Source organism: Heloderma suspectum, chromosome 10, assembly GCF_057233095.1.
Source record: "Heloderma suspectum isolate Gila_16-S chromosome 10, 16-S_ref, whole genome shotgun sequence".
In the NCBI taxonomy this organism is placed as follows: Eukaryota; Metazoa; Chordata; class Lepidosauria; order Squamata; family Helodermatidae; genus Heloderma; species Heloderma suspectum.
Window position 1 is genome coordinate 18,355,682 of NC_139467.1, and position 16,793 is coordinate 18,372,474.

A 16,793-nucleotide genomic window follows, 5' to 3' on the forward strand; every position below is an offset into this window, starting at 1 on the left:
TTTTTGGCTTGCAGTTATAAACTCTTCACCTAATTTTGTATTGATTAAATATTTGATATCTTCTTTCTTAATATGAGTTTCTTGTAAGCATATTATATCTTGTTTCAATTTTTGTAAATAATAAAAACATTCTTTCTTTTTTGAGGAGCATTCACCCCATTGATGTTCCAAGTTAAAAATTTGTAATCTGTTTTTTAAGAAATATAAGATTAAGATAACTTCTTAATTTCCACCTGCTGCACTCTGAGTGCTATCATCTTCTTGTACATCAGGTTGTAGGTCTGTCCAATCTTTTCCGTAAGTTCGAAGGAACTCTCTTGCTTTTTGAACTGAGTTCAACTTATATCTCTGTTCTCTGCAAGAGAAGACCATACCTTCTGGGAATTCCCATCTAAACATGATCTTATTCCATTTCAGGATTGTTGTTAAAAATGCATAATCTCTCCTTTTCCTCAAAAATCCTCCAGGAATTTCTTTCATAACGATAATCTCTTTGCTCACCATCTTCAGTTTGGTTTTATAGTGCTTCTGGAGAATTGAATCCCTTGTAGTTTTCCTTACAAAATGGTCAATAATATCTCTGGGTAGACCTTTTGTTTTTGTGTATGTCGAATTCAGTCTATAAGCTCGATCTATTTCCATTTCCATAATTTTCTCTTCTTTACTCAAAAAGGCTGCTATAGACTTTACCAATTCTGTTCTGAGGTCTGGTTCTGCACTGCCATAACTTTCCACGAGCCCTCTAAAATGTAATGAACGTTCCTTGTCTTTAAGCTCAAACGAAGCTAATGCATCCTGCTCACGTTCTAACTCCGTAATTACAATTTCTGAATTATTTTCCAATACTTCCACTCCGTTTGTCATTATTTTAAACTCTTCTGTTCTTTGATTTAATGCATCATCTGATTTCTTAAATTCTTGTCTCAATTCTTCCTTCATATCTTTAATCTCCCCCTTCACTTCCAATACTTGCCTCTCCATCCATTTTTCTGTGCGTTGTTCAAAGGTGCCCATCCTTTGTTCTATATGTTCTTCAGAAGTATCCATCCTTTGTTCTATGAGTAATTCAAAAGCCTCCATCTTTTTGGTTATAGCATCTATAATATTCTGTGTTTGTTCATCCAAGGCCATCTTTTGTATATCTTGCTTCTGCTCAGGTACCTCTTCTTTGCTTATAGATGTTGTTTTCACCGATAATTTCATAGCTCCCGTCGAAGAGTCTTTTAGAGAGCCTTCCCTGGATTTAATATTTCTACTTAATTGTTCTGTAGGCATCTCCCAGGTATTCCCTGTGCTACAAGTTATTCTGATATCCTTTGCTGGTTTATCCAAATTCATAGCACTCATTCAATTTCCTTCCTCATTACTTCCTTTATAACTTAATTTATCTGGATATCCAGTAAGTTATTAATCCTCCAATGCCAAAAAGACCTCTCCTAGTATCAAAAGGAGAAAAAGAGATAGAAAGAACAGAACATAAAAGAAAGATTTTTTATAAACTGCTGATTTTTTAGCATTCAACGGGTGTCAGCAATACTCCTTTAATAAATTTCAAGCAGTCAGCCCACATTGATATTATTCCAGCCTCCTCCAGGCTTTCTGCCAAAGATTTATTTATTTTGACTTTGTCGCTTTCTCAAGGTCATGCAGAAGAAAATAGTAACTGGACAAAAACATAGCTTTCAGCCATATAAATTCAAACATTAAAACCTTCAAACAATGATTTAAAGAAATAGAAAGTTAAATAGGCTGTAATGCTTATTTAAAAATGTAAACAGTCTTAGTACTCTTTTTTTCTCTCTCCTTTCTCTGAAAGAACCTCTTGAGCTAAATTCGCTTTGTAAAAGTCTGCAACTCCTTGATTTGAATTCAGGTTAGATTTATACAACTGCCATACTTCCACTTTTTGCTGTGCAAGTGGTGCTTGCTGGTAGCTTAAGTTTCCAATACTATCTAAGATTGGAGCTCGTCTGTCCTTGTAGTCTTTTAGTTAATTAAGAGTTTCAAAACAGCATTTCAGTAGATGATTAACTCCGGTGAATGACCTTGGTTTTGAGCCCCCTTCCATCCTCCGCAAAAGGCAGCTGTTCTTCTAAGATTTCATCCGGATGGCACAGTAGGCTTCCCCTTTATTTTCCAGGGGGAAAAAAAGGTTTCTCAACCTTTTCACAGCTGTTTGAAAAAAGCAACCCGTGGAGCCCTGCAAGTCACTGCCAGGATGACATGGCTCCTTACTGGAAGTCAGCATTTTAGCTTTCTAGACTTTTAGCTTTGCCGTTTTAAATCTGTATTTTAAATTCCTGCACTGCTGCTAGGTTTTATTCCGGTTGTATTGTTATACTGTGGTTTTAAAGTTTTATATACTTTATATTGTTTTATTGTGTGTTCTTTGGTTTTAATTTTTGTGAGCCGCCCAGGGAGCTTCGGCTATTGGGCAGTAAATGAAATTAAATGAAAAAATAAATAAATAAATAAATAAATAAATGTGCATAAAAGGTAGGAGTGTACAAAAGTCACTTACCTGGTCTCGCAGCTTGCTTCGCGGTGGGGGGGAGGTGCTTCGCTGCTCCCCCCGAAGTTCAGGCCGGGGGGGGAGGCTTCCCGCCTCGCCCGGCTGAAATTCAGGCCGGGGGGGAGGCTTCCCGCCTCGCCTGGCCGAAATTCAGGCCGGGGAGAAGCGCCCCGTCTCCCCGGCCGCGAAATTCAAAAGAAAAAAAAAACGCCCCTGTGATAGGCTACGTAACGATTAACGTAGCCTATCACGGCTAGATCTGCAAAGTCAGCCATGATAGGCTACGTTAATCGTCACGTAGCCTATCACGGGTGACTTTGAGGGGGGAAAAAAGCGCGTACGCAAATGGCGGCCCCCATAGGGAGCCGCCATTCGCGCTCCTTATTTGGTCACTGTAGTCTACGTAAAGATTTACGTAGACTACGGCGAAAATAAGGGCAACGCTATTTGCGTTATTAGACTTTGCAAATCTAGCCGTGATAGGCTACATTAATGGTTACGTAGCCTATCACAGGGGCGTTTTGTTTTTTTTTTAGTTTTCTTGTAATGGCGGCGGCGGCAGCCGGTCAAAAGACCGGCTGCCGCCCCCGCCCCTGACGAAGACCTGCCAAACCGCCGCCGGGACCCGCCGCCGGGAGGGACATTCGTGAAAGGTAAGTCCCATCCCGGGGGGGCGGGGGGCGGAGAATTTCTCCCCGAACAACCTTCGGAGGACCGAATGCGTTGGCACTCGGCCCCCTGAAGTTTCGGGGAGAAATTCTCCCCCATCCCTAATAAAAGGGCAACTGGAATGATCAAGGTGCTGGAGCAACTCCCTTTGAGGAAAGTTATAACATCTGGGATTGTTTAGCTTAGTAAAGAGGAAAGTAAGGAGGACATGATAGAGCTGTACAAAATTATGCATGGTGTGAAGAATGTGGATAGGGAGACATTTTTCTCCCTCTCTCATACTACTAGAACCTGGGCTCATCCCATGAAGCTGATTGGCGGGAGATTCAGGACAGATAAAAGGACATTTTACTTCACACAGTGCATAGTTAAACTATGGAATTCACTACCACAAGATATTGTGATGGCCACCAATGTGGATGACTTTGAAAGGGGACTGGGGAAATTCATGGAGGATAAGGCTAGTCCTGGCAGCTATATGCTCCCTCCACTATCAGAGACAGTATGCCCAGTGGAGGCCGGTGGCTACAATGTCAGTGGGGTAGTGAACCCACTCTTGGTTGCAGTCAGAACTGGTCAGAACTCTAAAGGAGCTATCCAAGGTACTTCTGCACTTTAGGTAGCTCCTTTGGAGTTCTGACTGGTTTGGACTGAAACCCAGAGCGGATTCACCACCCACTGACATCAGAGACCCCAGCCTCCACTGAGTATGCCTATGTACACCAGTTGCTGGGTGGGAGGGTGCTGTTGCACTCATGTCTTGCTTGTGAGTTTCCCATGGGCAGCTTGTTGGCCACTCTGTGAACAGAATGCTGGACTAGATGGACCCTTGGCCTGATCCAGCAGGGTCTTCTTATGTTCTTCTCCTGTCCAAACTTCCAAGATCGTAACAGTATGAATATATAGGATAACACAAACATGGCTTTATTTTCAGCTGTGAAATAGTGAAGGGTATGGTGCGTGTGTCCATCATCCCCAAGGGCTGAGAGAAAGGGAAACCTTTACCGGAGATCTCACTTCCAGTATCATCATTACTACCTGGGTTACTCATTACCTAACTCTTCATTCCACTTCCTCATGCCTCTGGGCTGCAAGAAGCAGTGGAGTTGTTCTGCTCCAGAGCAGGGTGATACATGAGCCTCATAAACAGATGGGAGGAGGAAGGCAAAGGACAAGAAAAGGGTTGAAAGTGCAACCAGGAAGAAGAAGCAGGACAGTCAGCAGCTAATCAATTTATTGTGTATTCTTTGGTTTTAATTTTTGTGAGCCGCCCAGGGAGCTTCGGCTATTGGGCAGTAAATGAAATGAAATGAAAAAATAAATAAATAAATGTGCATAAAAGGTAGGAGTGTACAAACGTCACTTACCTGATCTCGCAGCTTGCTTCGCGGTGGGGGGGAGGCGCTTCGCTACTCCCCCCGAAGTTCAGGCCGGGGGGGAGGCTTCCCGCCTCGCCCGGCCGAAATTCAGGCCGGGGAGAAGCGCCCCGTCTCCCTGGCCGCGAACTTCAAAAAAAAAAAAAAACGCCCCTGTGATAGGCTACGTAACGATTAACGTAGCCTATCACGGCTAGATCTGCAAAGTCAGCCGTGATAGGCTACGTTAATCGTCATGTAGCCTATCATGGGTGACTTTGAGGGGGAAAAAAAGTGCGTACGCAAATGGCGGCCCCCATAGGGAGCTGCCATTCGCGTTCCTTATTTGGTCGCTGTAGTCTACGTAAAGATTTACGTAGACTACGGCGAAAATAAGGGCAACGCTATTTGCGTTGCCCTTATTTTCGCCGTAGTCTACGTAAATCTTTACGTAGACTACAGGGACCAAATAAGGAACGCAAATGGCGGCTTCTTATGGGGGCCGCCATTAGCCGTACGCGCTTTTTTTTTTTTTTTTAAGTCACCCGTGATAGGCTACGTGACGATTTCCCATGGGCAGCTGGTTGGCCACTCTGTGAACAGAATGCTGGACTAGATGGACCCTTGGCCTGATCCAGCAGGGCTCTTCTTATGTTCTTCTCCTGTCCAAACTTCCAAGATCGTAACAGTATGAATATATAGGATAACACAAACATGGCTTTATTTTCAGCTGTGAAATAGTGAAGGGTATGGTGCGTGTGTCCATCATCCCCAAGGGCTGAGAGAAAGGGAAACCTTTACCGGAGATCTCACTTCCAGTATCATCATTACTACCTGGGTTACTCATTACCTAACTCTTCATTCCACTTCCTCATGCCTCTGGGCTGCAAGAAGCAGTGGAGTTGTTCTGCTCCAGAGCAGGGTGATACATGAGCCTCATAAACAGATGGGAGGAGGAAGGCAAAGGACAAGGAAAGGGTTGAAACTGCAACCGGGAAGAAGAAGCGGGACAGTCAGCAGCTAATCAAGGACAGCCATACAGGAGGAGTGGAGAGAACTGAGAAAAAAGGAGACACGGTACCTGCAGCACCGTAAAGAGCAGACCTGCATCATGAGCAACCCAAACAACAAGAAGTTCGAAGACAATGAGGTTGCCACTGAGGAGCCACCCACCTACTCTGAAAAACAGCCCTACGGAGAATCTGATCCACTGAAACCTCCTGCTGGGCCTTCACCCCCCATGGGCTATGGGGCAACTGCCCCTATACCAAACCAGTACCAACCTTATTATGGCCTCCCTGCAACAGGATACAGCCAAGATCCAATTATTCAGCCTCCGCAGGTCATCCTTGTCAGACCTGCTCAGCCTGCCAATGAACCCGATTACCTGGCCTACTCCATCTTCACCATGCTTTGCTGTTGCCTACCCCTCGGCATTGCTGCTTTAGTTTATTCTATACAGGTAAGTCTGTGCTGGAAGGAGGGGAGCATGATGCAGTGGTAGAATAACAAGGGGCAGAGGCCTGGCCTTTTGATCTTTGCCAACGGCCTGCTGAGCGACTGTATTTAGAAGGGGTGGGCAATGATATGGATAAACGTGGGAGAAGCCAGGGCTTCAAGTTTCTGTGAAGGGCCTTTTCCCTACATGGGTGTGATGTGCTCCAGGTGGGGCCGTGGTCCAGTGGTAGAGCAGCTGCTTGGCATGCATAAGGTCCCAGGTTCAATCCCCAGCTTCTCTAGGTAGGGCTAGGAAAGAATCCTGCCCCAAACCCCAGACAGCAGCTGCCAATCAGTGTCAACAATACTGGGCTAGATGGACCAAGGGTCTGACTGAGTATAAGGCAGCTTCCTATGTTCCTAGGTGGGGGGTGGGGCCCAGTGCTACAGGAAAGGGGGCCAATAAAGGGTAAGCAATGATAGGGCACCAAGTTGGTGGAGTTTCCTGAGAGAGGAGAAATATGAGGGCTGCTAAGGTGCGTGTTTACTTTTAGGGAGGAACTTCCAGGAGGGTGGCTGTGTTAGCCTGTCGCAGGGAAAACAAGGAAAAGTCTCATGAGACTTGGAAGGCATGCAGGTTTATTGTGGTATCCATTTGCAACAATTACAGTTCCCTACAGTGTTCCCTCTGATTTACAACATGAACTTTGGAATCCAAGTGTTGTTGTGAATATTGCTTTTCTCTGAGTTTCCTGACACGAGGGTCATTTACTGCAACCAGATGGCTATTTACTGAGGGGTAATTTACCTCGGCAGTTATGCAAGTCACTATTTGGCAAGATAATCAGCTGGAATGTCCTGTCAAGCAGGGAGGAAAATTTGACCCCTTCCTTGCATCCTTGGATCAGGGCCTTTTTCTCCACCTGCACAGTGTTACTGATGGACAGCTTACCAAATGCAGATTATGATAAGTTACCACTTAGTGCACAGACTCCCCTTATGGCTCATGTACCCACCAACCCAGCCTCTCTTGATAATGGGGCATACAATAGGGCCTCTGAGTGGATTATGGGCAGGCTCATAGGGGCAGGCCACTTTCTGTGTCAGGAATGCCCCTGTAGTCTTCTGAGCCCTCCAATAGCCAGGCCCAGAATCAACAGTCAGACAAAAGGGCTGCTTTCCAAAGCTTTATTTCCATTCAACCAAATGAGTCTTACAGATGCTAATTGCCTGAGACTAGGAGGAAATACAAAGGAACAGCCTACCAGAGGCTACGAAGGGTTAGGATGTCAGTTGGTCTCCGTTTGGAGAAAAACACAGCAACTCTCTGAACTTAAGGAGTAGGAGGGGAAATTCTCCCCTTTTCCCATGGGTCCTCAGGGCGCAGCTGCTGCCATCGAGCCAAATGGGTTGAGCGCTCCAGCTCAGCTCCCACAACCTCTCACTTGAGCCTGCGCCTTGCATCTAAAAGCTCAAGTTGTCCTTCCCTTTCCATGCCAGGGTCAGTATCGCTCCCAGGAATGTGAGCAGGGGGGGCTCCCCCTCCAGCTGCGCCTCTGAAACCTGAGGGGGTTCCTCTCCCATGGACTCTTATCTCCTCCTCAGGATCAGAGCTACTTTGGGACTCTATGGGCCCAAATCCAACCCTGACATTCTGCATGTCTGGCAGGCATCAGGGGTCAACATAATAGGGCGTCTGCCAAGACCACATCCCAGCAGGGGGCCCATCACCAACACACAGAGCTCTCTGGCCCCGCTCCTCCTCCTCACTGTTGCTGCCTGTTCACGCCCCAGCATTTAAGTGTGTATGAGCAGTGACAAAAGAAAGGAACAATTGCCTTCATTTGCCTGGCCCTCTTCTTCTTGGCAGTGGTGCAGACTGGGTCCAGAGGGAGAGAGCAAGGGAAAGAGCAGTGGTGAGAATGCCAAGGAGGTGGACCGCTTAGGGAGGGGGCTCACTTAATGCATTGTTGCTCAAGAGACACCCCAAGGCTGGAGCTGTCAGTGATGTCTGGGATGGACGAGGGAATAACATGCAGTTTATTCTTTATTTGTTTGTTTATTTATTTATTACATGTATATCCCAACTTTCTTCCATCATGGAACTCAAGGTGGCTACATGTGGTTCCCAAGTGGTCTCCCCTCCAAGCACTGACCAGACCCATCCTTTTACTTTCTCACTGCATTTGTTACATTTCAACATGAGATCAAGAGTTCATTGTGGTGTCTGAAGTCTGCAAGGTGCTCTATTAGGAGCAGGGAGAGAAGTTATAGAGGGAAGCAACCTTTATTGACAAAAATCAAGTAAAGGTGGATTTAAGGAATGAGAGACAAATTAATAAACGTGATAAGATATTAAAAGATATAAACTTACCTATTTAAGGGAAATATATGTGGCTATAAGGAAAGATAGGGAAGATAACATGAAAAAATAGGAAAAATAAAATCAGACTGTGTCAAGAGTTCCAACCAGCAAAGCTCACTCTGGCCAGATCTACACTTTGTGTCATATCATTACGATCCTATCATGGCAACGCTATATCCTTCTTGCGCATTTATACCTCATAGGACACACAGTGACATTAGTTGCAGATAATGCGGAATAAAAAGCCAGAAATAACGCTACAGAAGTGGTATATCGAGTGTGTAATTTTCATAGCAGTTATCAGTGCACTGCAATACTGCCATAAAGCAGTAGTTTAGATCTCGCCTCTGAGTCAACCATGGTACTGTAGCAGCAGCCCTTTACACAAAAGGGCTTCTGCCTTTACTTACTGCACCTGATGTACTTACCTACCTGGCACAACCTTGCCTGCCTAGACCTGCCTGTTCCATCTAGACAGGAGTCTCCTTGCTCAGAACTGATCATGTCAGATGCCACTGGCTTCCCTTGTGAACCTCAGGCAGGGGTGCGGAGCCTCTTCCAGCAGGAGGGTCAAATTCAATTTCAGAGAAGCTCTCAAGAGATGCATTCCAGTGGTGGGGAGGTGCCAATGGCAAAAGGGGTGGAGCCAAAATACCAAAAAGTCCAGCCTATTTTCACTTAAAGCTCTCACTGCCAGGTACTAAGTCATAGGAGAGGCATTTCAATCTTTCATAATGGGGAAAGAATTACACAGAAGCCAAGAAGCTTTGGGGGGGAAGGGAGGGGGCCCAGGGAAGATGTTGTGGCCTTCTGGAGCACCATGGAGGGCCAGATTAGGACCCATTAGGGGCTGGATATCATCCCTAGGCCTGTCCCTTGGCCGCAGGTAACCACAGAATGCTGATGCCCCTAAAAGGGGTTGGACAAATTCCTGGAGAAAGCTATCAATGGCTACTAGTCTTGATGGCTATGTGCTACCTCCAGTACCAGAGGTAGTGAGCTGATGTACACCAGTTGCTGGGGAACATGGGCAGGAGGGTGCTGTTGCACTCATGTCCTGCTTGCGGGTCTCCCATCGACAGCTGGTTGGCCGCTGTGTGAACAGAACATTGGACTAGATGGACTCTTGATCTGACTAGATGCAAAGGGCTGGATGTGTCTGATCTTGGAAGCTAAGCGGGGTCAGCCCTGGTTAGTACTTGGATGGGAGACCGCCTGGGAATCAGGCTTCCTGCACTGAGCAGGGGGTTGGACTTGATGGTCCTGTAGGCCCCTTCCAACCCTATGATTCAGCATGGCTCTTCTTATGTTCTTATAATGGGACACAGACTTAGACTACATGCTTACTGATGACTGCCTGACAGACCAAGACAACAGGATTCTTTGTTAACTAACAGTTGGCAGCTGTTTCACCACTGCTCAAGACCCATCCTTCTGCAAACAGGAGATAGTCTTCTCCAGTTACAATTTTTTTCCACTAATCCATCACTTCTCTTTCTTCTCCCTTAGACCCGAGAAGCCAACAACATGGGAAATGGTACGGCAGCTCGGCACAGCTCCAGGCTGGCACGGATCTTGGCCCACACAGCACTCGGGGTGGGGCTTGTGCTCTTGATTTTGTATATCACCTTAGTAGTTCTCTCATACAAGCGTATACATTATGAGCCACCAAACAACCCCTAAGGATGTACTATGCAACTTTCCAATCCTATAAGACCTCTTCCCACCCCCTACCCTCAGATGCATGTCAACAATGTCCTGCTTTCGATGCTCCTTGAAATGTTCCAGAAAGGGACATGCACCAGACTGGTTCATCCATGCATGCTCATCTCATGGTTTCTGTACACTTCACTTGATGCTGGGAAGGGCTGTGGCTCAGTGGTAGAGCACCTGCTTTGCATGCAGAAGGTCTCAGGCTTAATCCCCAGGTAGGGCTGGAAAAATTCCTGGATAGCAGTTGCCGGTCAATGTCAACAGTACTTGGCTAGATGGACCAATGGTCTAACTAAGTATAAGGCAGCTTCCTATGTTCTTATGGTGATCAGCAATAGAATGTGTGAACTGCAAAACGTTTCTTCTGAAGCTACATCAAGTGACCTGAACAATCGACATGAAGATAGATTTGTGATGACCCATCCATGTCAAGTGATGAACATTGTATATGCCCCAGTTCTACCATACATACCATCATCCCAAACCAAACCAATGGAATGGGGATTAGCACATTCTTCCTTTGTTCCAATCAAATAAGAAACATTGGCCCATCTGATGGCTGAACATCACCCAGATTCGCTGTCCTAGTATTGTCAAGGATAAAATATCATGATCCATCCCCTTAAAATCATGAGATTGGTGTAGATTACCTTCTTCCAAGTACTCCTCTACCCATTATCCTGCCCAGTTTTCCCTCCTGTTCTATATCCTTTCCCCAGGGTTTCTGCTCTTCCTTCCCTGGACCACTAACTTTTATCAGCCCACCTGCCTAGACTTCTCAACTTCCTTTGGTCTGCTGTCCATACACGCCAACATTTCACAGATGCAAACAGGAGCACTCTTGTAACACCCCGATTCTCATACGATGGATTTTGCTTCTTGAGAACAATATAAAGAAATAAATGACATGGTGATTTTAACGTATGTTTTGTGTGTGTGTGTTCTGTGAACTACTTTGGGTTTCCACATTGGGACAGAATAGTAGGATTAGAGTGCCATCCTATGTGTGTTTAGACAGAAAAAGTCCTACAACTCCCAGCATTCCCCAGCCAACAGTGCTGGCAGGGGAATGCTGAGAGTTGTAGAACTTTTTTCTGTCTAAACACTCATGGGACTGCACCCTAAATGTTTTAGAAATAAAATTTAGAGATGTGGTAAGCCCCATTCCTTACTAGGGCAAAGAGCATTTGCTGACCATAAAGAGCCATTATCCTAACACACTGCAGACCTTCCAGGCTAAACTTGTGCCAGTTTTGCCCTCCCACTAATCCTGAATTTCCACTAATTCTGAATCCTTTACTATCAGAGGGTCTAAACTAGGGACGTCCATCACCGGGAAACCCAGCCCTTTTGGGGCTTGGCAGATCTCCCCCTTGGCCTACTGCAATGCCTTGTCTCCCCCTACTATTAGCTGCCCTATCCTCCACCCCACCAGCCTCAATGGGCACCAGCCACCACTGATGAATATATGGTATTAGAAGCACATCCCTATTTTCAGCTGCAAAATGGTAGGCGGGGTGTGTGTGTGCATTCATGCGTGCGTGCACAAACATAGCAAGAATGAGAAAAGAGAAATTATTTCCCACATGCAGTATCAATCTGACTCTCTGGCTTACTCATTGCCTAACGTCCCCAGTCTAACCCTATGAGACACAGTGAAAGTCTTCTGCCAAAGGCAGTAGTTAAAAGTCCCTTAAGTCGAGGAGCACAGCAGCCTGCATTGCAAAGGCAAGCATCCAGCCAACAGAAGATTCAGTGGTTGGCCAGGTACCACAGAAGAAAGAAGGTAAAGGGCAGGAAAAGAACTGAAGGTGCAACAAAGGAGAGAAAGCAGGATACTCAGGAATGAATCAGAGTAGTCAAAGAGGAATATGGAGAACAGAGAAAGGAGATATGTGGGGACCTGAGAAAGGAGTGGAGCAACCTTCCATGAACTGCGGGGAAGGAGGAGAGCAGAGCTACACGATGGGCAACCTAAAGTTCAAAAACAATGAAAATAGTGGGCCTGCCACTCAGCATCCACCTAGCTATGAAGAGTCTACAGCACTAAAAGCTCCTGCTCGGCCACCCCATGGGCTATGGGGCAGCTCCCCCCATGCCATACCCCTTATTCTGGCCCACTTGCAACAGAATTCAACCACATTCCACTACTTCATCCTCCTCAGGTTGTGATGGTCACACCTGTCCAGCCTACCAGTGAACCTGATCACCTGGCCTACTCCATCTTTTCTGCTGCCTACCCCTGGGTATTGCTGTCTTGGAGGGGGATTATGACACAGTGGTAGAATAAGAGAGGGCAGGGAGGTCCTGCCCCCTCCCTTAGATTTTCTGAGCACCTACATTTAGAAGGCGTCAAGGAAGTCAACGGTTTGGCTGAAACTGGGAGAACTCAGGGCTTCTGGATCTCATCAAGGTCCATTTCCACCATAATGCAAGCACTGTTGTGATGTGCTACTTGGGGGGGGGGAGGCACTGCTACAGGCAAGTGGGCCAATAAAGGGAAAAGAACAATAGGGCACAAAATGGGTGACAGTTGCAGAGAGAGCAGGATGTGATGTTTGCCAAGGTGCATGTCTACTCTTATGTAGAAATGTCTTGAGGGGATAGCTGTGTTAGCCTGCTACAGGAAAAACAAGGGGGAGACTTGCAACTAGGGAAAGCGCGGGTGCCCGATGCCTTCTGGGAATCCAGCGGAACCGTCCCTGCCTGCATCCCCGAGCCCTACTCACTGAGCCCCTGCCCAGCCACTGCCCATGCTTGGCAAACAGCCCACACTCACCCTGGCAGCCTCTTTGAGCTTTGCGGTTGCCACTTTTTTAGATATAAAATAGTGATTGCAAAAAAGCGCATGTTTGCTTATGTGCATTTTTTCAAAAATGCACATTTTTGTACATACACAAATATGTGCATTCACAAAAATGCACATTTTTGCACGCACAGAAATATGCGCATTTTGCTATCACCTTTTTATTTTTCAAAAATGGTGACCCTGGAGCTTGAAGGGGCCTCCGGGGTGAGTACAGGCTGCTCCCCGAGCATGGTCCGGGGACCAGCAAGCAGGAGCAGGGGCTGGGGGAGTGGCCAGAGGACCCTGATGGGGGTAGGTTTGCAGTTCCCTACTTGCAACACCTTAAAGGCAAACAGATTTATTGCGTCATCCATTTTTATGGACTAGAACATTTCAATGTTTTCTCTGTGCTCTGAGACGCTGCCACTGAACTCAGGAACCCAAGCATTGTTTTGGATGTTATTTTTGTCTGGGTTTGTTGGTATAGGGTCATTTCCTCCAGCCATGAGTGCATCTGAATCAGATGACCCTCACAAAAGTTGTGCACATTTACCCCTTGGCAAGATAATCATCTGGAACATCCTGTCAAGCAGCAAGGAGAGCTGAATTCCTTCCTTGCATTCTCCGCTTGTTGAAGATGGCAAGCTTATTGCAAGTTCCCACTTAGGGAGAACACAGACATCCATGCACTATGTCACACACTTCAAAAGACAGAGAGAGAAGGGCCCATAATTGCCAGAACTGCTCCCGACCCTACCTCTCATAGGGGAAGGAGAAAGTGCATGCCATGTGTACCTGCCATGCCTCGAATAACTATGCACCTCCAAATAGGGATTTTATTTATTTATTGGATGTGACATTTAAATAGATTGTAGATACATACAAACCAATAAGATAGCGATCTTGAGGTCCCTGGGCAAGTGTTCCAGGGACTATAGGATGGCTCAGTTTCCCCCTTCTGAGGTTGGAGACAACACTCCAACCTTGGAAGGGGAAGTGAGAGATTCAGCTGCAACACCTCGCTGCTGATGCAGAGAGAACAGTGCCAGCTGGCTCTCTGAGGTTAGGAAATCAACCTCAGAGAGGGAGAAAGGGGGATGTTCTGGTGAGAGGGGAAGGGAGGAGACTGGAGAGCCTCCTCCAGCAACCTTCCCTCCCCTCCAAAGTGCCCTCACTAGATGGGCTGAAAAACCCATCTAGCAAGAAAAGCAAGAATTGGAGGATGGGGAGGCAAAGGTCACCTCCACCACTCGACCCGCTTTCCTAGCTTCAGCCAGGCAGGGCATAGGAATCTTGGAAGCCTCCAAATTCAGGGACTTCTGAGCAGTGAGGATACAAGCCCTAGGACTGCACCCTAAGTGTGTGTGTGTGTGCATGGAATTGTGTGTGTACATCTAATCTTTCTTTTTGTGTATGTTTAGTTTTTCTGTCTCTTGCTTTCTTATTTTCTCTCTCCTCCCCTCCCCCTGCTTTCCCCTTGTCTCTTTTCCTTTTTCTCCTTTTAAAACCAGGTAAAAACAGTACCTGTGACAAGGGAGATAACAACAAAAAGGGGGTTGCAAGTGAGACATACTTTATAGACCGTGCCTGTTCTGCATGTCCGGGATGAAAGAAAATGTGAATTCCTAACGCACAGATCTCAGTAATGGTCAGATTTGTGCCTGCATAACAAAACCACAGAGGGAATCACAGAGGTTCCAGTATCAGACCATGTGGTTACTGATAAGTGCCTGATACCCAGAGACAAAACTATTCTTTTTAGTCAGCACAAGGGCAACTGTTTCACAACTGCTCAGGAACACCCATTCTGCAGAGAGGAAATGTTCCTCAGCAGCGTTTTCACTTATCCATCACTTATCTCTTTTTGTCCTTAGACTTGAGAAGCCAACTGCTTTGGAGGCCGGATGGCTGCTCAGAGAAAATCCAGGCCGATACTCTCCTTGGCCCACACAGCACTTGGAGTGGGGCTCATGTTCTGGTTTCTTTATGTCATCATAAATGTGGAAACTCCTAACTGGACAAAGGGCTTCTTCACACAGAGCAGTTAGGGATGTACGAAACACCTACCTGGCTCCGTGCCGGGCAATCCGCGGTGGGGGGGGGAGGCGCTCAGTCCCTCCCCCTGGAATCCTCGATGGGGGGGGAGGTGCTCCGTCCCTCCCTCCGGAATCCTGCCTGGCAGGCTCAGCTCCACAGCCAAGCCGCAGAGCCGCCGGCCGGCTCCGGCAGCCTGCAGCCGGACATCCGGCTGCTGGGCAGCCCTGCAGAGACGCAAATGGCGGCTAGGGATGTACAAAAGTGACTTACCTTTTGCGGATTATGTTGATGGTGGGGGGGAGGTGCTCTGTCCCTCCCCCCGGAATCCTCGCCAGTCAAACATCCGACCTCTGGCTAGCAGGGACGCAAATGGCAGCGGCCGTAGACGCCGCCGTTTGCGTTCCTGTAGTCAGCCGTGATAGGCTATGTAAATCTTTACGTAGCCTATCACGTCTGACTTAAAAAAAAAAACACGCGCGTACGCAAATGGCAGCGGCAATGGCCGCCGCCATTTGCTTTCCTTATTTTGGCCCATCTTAGTCTATGTAAATATTTATGTAGACTAAGACGGGCCAAAATAAAGAACGCAAATGGCGGCAGCCGTAGCCGCCGCCATTTGCGTACGCACGTGTGTTTTTTTTAAAAAGTCAGACTGATAGGCTACGTAAAGATTTACATAGCCTATCACGTTTTTGTGTTTTTTTAACCTAGCCATGATAGGCTACGTAAATCTTTACGTAGCCTATCACGTCTTTTTTTTTTTTTTACACAGGAAATGGCGGCAGCCAGTCGGAAGACCAGCCGCCGCCACTCGCAAGATCCGCCCCAGGTAAGTCTTGTCCTGGGGGGATCCGCGGGGGGGGGCGGGGGGGCAGGCCATTCCGCCACAGATTTCAGGGGGCCGAATGCGCTGGCATTAGGCCTCCCTGAGATCCATGGCGGAATTCTCTACTTAAATATGTACGTAGCCTATCATGGCACGGGGAAAAACCCCAGCGAATGCAAATGGCAGTAGCCACCGCCATTTGCGTACGCTGGGGTTTTCCCCCCACTGCCGTGATAGGCTACGTAAATACTTATGTAGCCTATCATGGTCTCCGCAGGGACGCAAATGCCGTCCCTGCGTTAGCCGTGATAGGCTACGCGAGTATTTACATAGCCTAACACAGCTATTGAGAGGAGGAAGCGAATGGCTGCTGCAGGACGGCTGCCAGTCGCAAAGCAGGGCAGACGGGAGCAGGTAAGTGCTCCGTTTCATGCACCTTTCGTGGGGTGGGAGTGGCGGGGACTTCGTCCTGTGCACCTTTCATGGGGGGGGGGCGGGAGCTTCGTTCCGCAACAGATTTCGGGGGGCCGAATGCACTGGCATTTGGCCTCACCGAGATCCGTCGCGGAATTCTCTGACATTCCTAAGAGCTGTTATCCTGCTGTTGAGATTGCTCACTCACAGAAGTTTGCAGGCCTTGTAGATGACATTGCTAAACTCCAGGGCATCTCCTGCACTAACGGCTGTTATTCCATTTTTAAATAGATGAGAGATAGCGAGGTATCCAGTTACCCTGCTTGTGTCCCGCTTGATTTGCCTCCATGAAAAAGGAAATCCACAAGAAGAGGAGCTCAACCAATGAAACCTACAGAAGACTCAGATAAGGGGGAGAAGGAGGGTGGAAAGGAAGCACGTGTCAAGGGAGTCCATCGTGATCCTGCATTTAAAATGGAAGCAGAAAGCCCCATGTTAATTGCAGGATTCTAGGCCAATGTAGATATGCTCAAACTATCAGCCACTAAACAACCCCTACAATATTCATATCCTATGAGACAACTCCCATCAGCCCCAGCCAGCATGGCCAATGGCAAGGATGATGCAAGTTGTAGTTCAAGCCATCTGGAGGGTGCCAGTTTGGGGAAGGCTGGTCT

At 47.1% G+C, this 16,793-nt stretch overlaps 2 protein-coding genes across 2 annotated transcripts; one reads left to right on the forward strand and one right to left on the reverse strand.

The window, feature by feature from the left end:
* Nucleotides 1-222: 222 nt before the first annotated feature.
* Nucleotides 223-2,759, reverse strand: LOC146337859 (uncharacterized). Its single transcript, XM_084816328.1, has one exon. The coding sequence runs from the start codon at nt 1,345-1,347 to the stop codon at nt 223-225; it is 1,125 nt and encodes a 374-aa protein (XP_084672454.1). The 5' UTR covers nt 1,348-2,759.
* A 2,691-nt stretch (nt 2,760-5,450) lies between these two features.
* On the forward strand, nt 5,451-16,547 carry LOC146337860 (uncharacterized). Its single transcript, XM_084815365.1, has 4 exons — nt 5,451-5,998; nt 9,848-9,934; nt 15,649-15,705; nt 16,408-16,547. Exons 1-4 carry the CDS (start codon nt 5,648-5,650, stop codon nt 16,465-16,467), a joined length of 555 nt encoding a protein of 184 aa, XP_084671491.1. The 5' UTR covers nt 5,451-5,647; the 3' UTR covers nt 16,468-16,547.
* Nucleotides 16,548-16,793: the final 246 nt, after the last annotated feature.